This window comes from Elephantulus edwardii, unplaced genomic scaffold (assembly GCF_000299155.1).
Source record: "Elephantulus edwardii isolate Elephantulus edwardi_28Jun2011 unplaced genomic scaffold, EleEdw1.0 scaffold00490, whole genome shotgun sequence".
Lineage (NCBI taxonomy): Eukaryota > Metazoa > Chordata > Mammalia > Macroscelidea > Macroscelididae > Elephantulus > Elephantulus edwardii.
In genome coordinates this window covers 302149-303806 of record NW_006400240.1, presented here as the reverse complement: position 1 = coordinate 303806, position 1658 = coordinate 302149, and the positions used below count along the sequence as shown (strand labels likewise).

At 62.4% G+C, this 1658-nt stretch overlaps 1 protein-coding gene across 1 annotated transcript in view; it reads right to left on the bottom strand.

Annotated features, from left to right (window-relative positions):
* Nucleotides 1-263: 263 nt before the first annotated feature.
* Nucleotides 264-1658, bottom strand: part of LOC102864311 (short stature homeobox protein-like) — a 13160-nt gene continuing 11765 nt past the window's right edge. The window contains exons 4-5 of the mRNA XM_006902996.1: nt 1322-1458; nt 264-509 (exon numbers count right to left, since the gene is read on the bottom strand). Coding sequence (XP_006903058.1) covers nt 264-509; nt 1322-1458 — 383 coding nt within the window. The remainder of the gene's footprint in view (nt 510-1321; nt 1459-1658) is intronic.

The window sequence follows — 1658 nt, the reverse complement described above, 5'->3', positions numbered from 1 at the left end:
TGTCTTTAGGCGCGCGCGAGCGCGCGCAGGCGATGCAGAAGCTGGCACTGTGGGGTCCGTTCCAGGGCGCGCGTCTTCACGATCCAAGGGACCTCGGGCTGGACGCCAAACTCTCCCGAAAGTCTGAGGGGCGCACGCTCGCCTGCACTCACCCCCCAGTGCCCGTGGCGCGCCGAGGTTTCCAACGGGGTTACCGGGGGTCATGTGCAGGACGGGTCGCGCGCGAGTGGCCAGGGCGGCCGAGGGGGAGCTGGAGAGCGCGGTCAGAGTCCTAGCGCCTCGGCGTGCTTGCGCGCTTTGAGCCGCAGGTCAGCGATGCTGGAGTTTTTGCTGTTGCTCTTGGCGGCAGCGGCCACTACGGCGGCGGCGGAGGCGGACTCGGCCAGAGAGGCGATGGGGAGCCCGAAGGGGGGCGGCGGGAACATCAGGTAGGGCGCGTGCGCCGCCAGGTGTGGGTGCAGGTGCGGGTGCGCGTGCGCCACTCCCTCCAGCTGCAGCTGCGCTTGGACCTGAGGTGAGGAGAACAGAGAGTGACATTATTAGGGGGACAGGATCCCCGATGGACAGTCCTCAGCCTCCTCCAGGAATTCAACCCAATCAGAATGCAATCACTAGCCCTAATCTCAGCGCCCACCCTCGCCCTCACTCTCACCCTAATCCATCTCCATGTGTTGAGTTCAGCTTGGACTAGCAGAGAGCTGCGAGGTGAGGAAAGGACCCTCATCTCCACACAGAAGTGGCCCCATCTCCACTGGGCTCATGCTTTCCACTGCGCCCCAGTTGCTCTTCATCCTCAGCTGACACCACGCGCCCTAGTCCTCATCCCCTTCTGGGTTTGCCGGGCATCTATTTTTAACCCCTCACACCTGGTCCTCCCACCCCGTGGCCAGGACACGGCCCAGCCAACAGGCATCCCAGCTCCAAATAGAACACGAGCCTGGATCCCAGGGGGGACCCGGGCGCTCGCTGTGGATGAGCCCTCACACGTGCATCATAAACTCAGGCCACCTTCTCTGCGGGAGGGTATTGCCATAAAATACCCCCCTTCCCCAGCATAGGGGGCTTAACCCAGAAGTGAAGCCGGCAGCAGCCCGAAGCCTGAGTCAGGGCTCGCGTGGGCCTGGACGTATGTCCATTCGGAATCCACTCAGAACTGACCCAACAACGGGTTCTCAGAAGCTGTAAATCGTTGGAGAGGAGACTGCCTGTCTTTCTCCAGCAGAGCGACTGGCAGATTCGAACCGCCTGCCTTTGGGGAGGGGCTACACAGGCGCGTTTCCTTAGGTCACCACGGGTCACTGTGCGCGAGCAGAGCGCTGACCGCAGGGCGTGGGCCCCGCGGGGAAGGCAGCGTGCCCAGCTCACCAGCTCCCAGCGCAAGCCGAACCCCGGTGCGCATCGCAGCCAAGCGCGTGGCCTCTCCGGCCTCTCCCCCTCGCAACCAGGGACTGCGTCCTCCTGGGTGGTTAGTGGGTGGGTGGGATTTTTTTTCTCTCTCTCTCTCTGTCTGTGCGCTCCAACCCTTGCAAGATTTCTGTTTAACTTTGCGTTTCTGCCCTCCCAGAGGGTGACTCGGGGGAGGTTTTTACGGCGTGACTTTAATACGTGCCAACGCGCCTATAAATGCCCCTCTTGTAAAAAAGCGGCTGCTTTTCTTC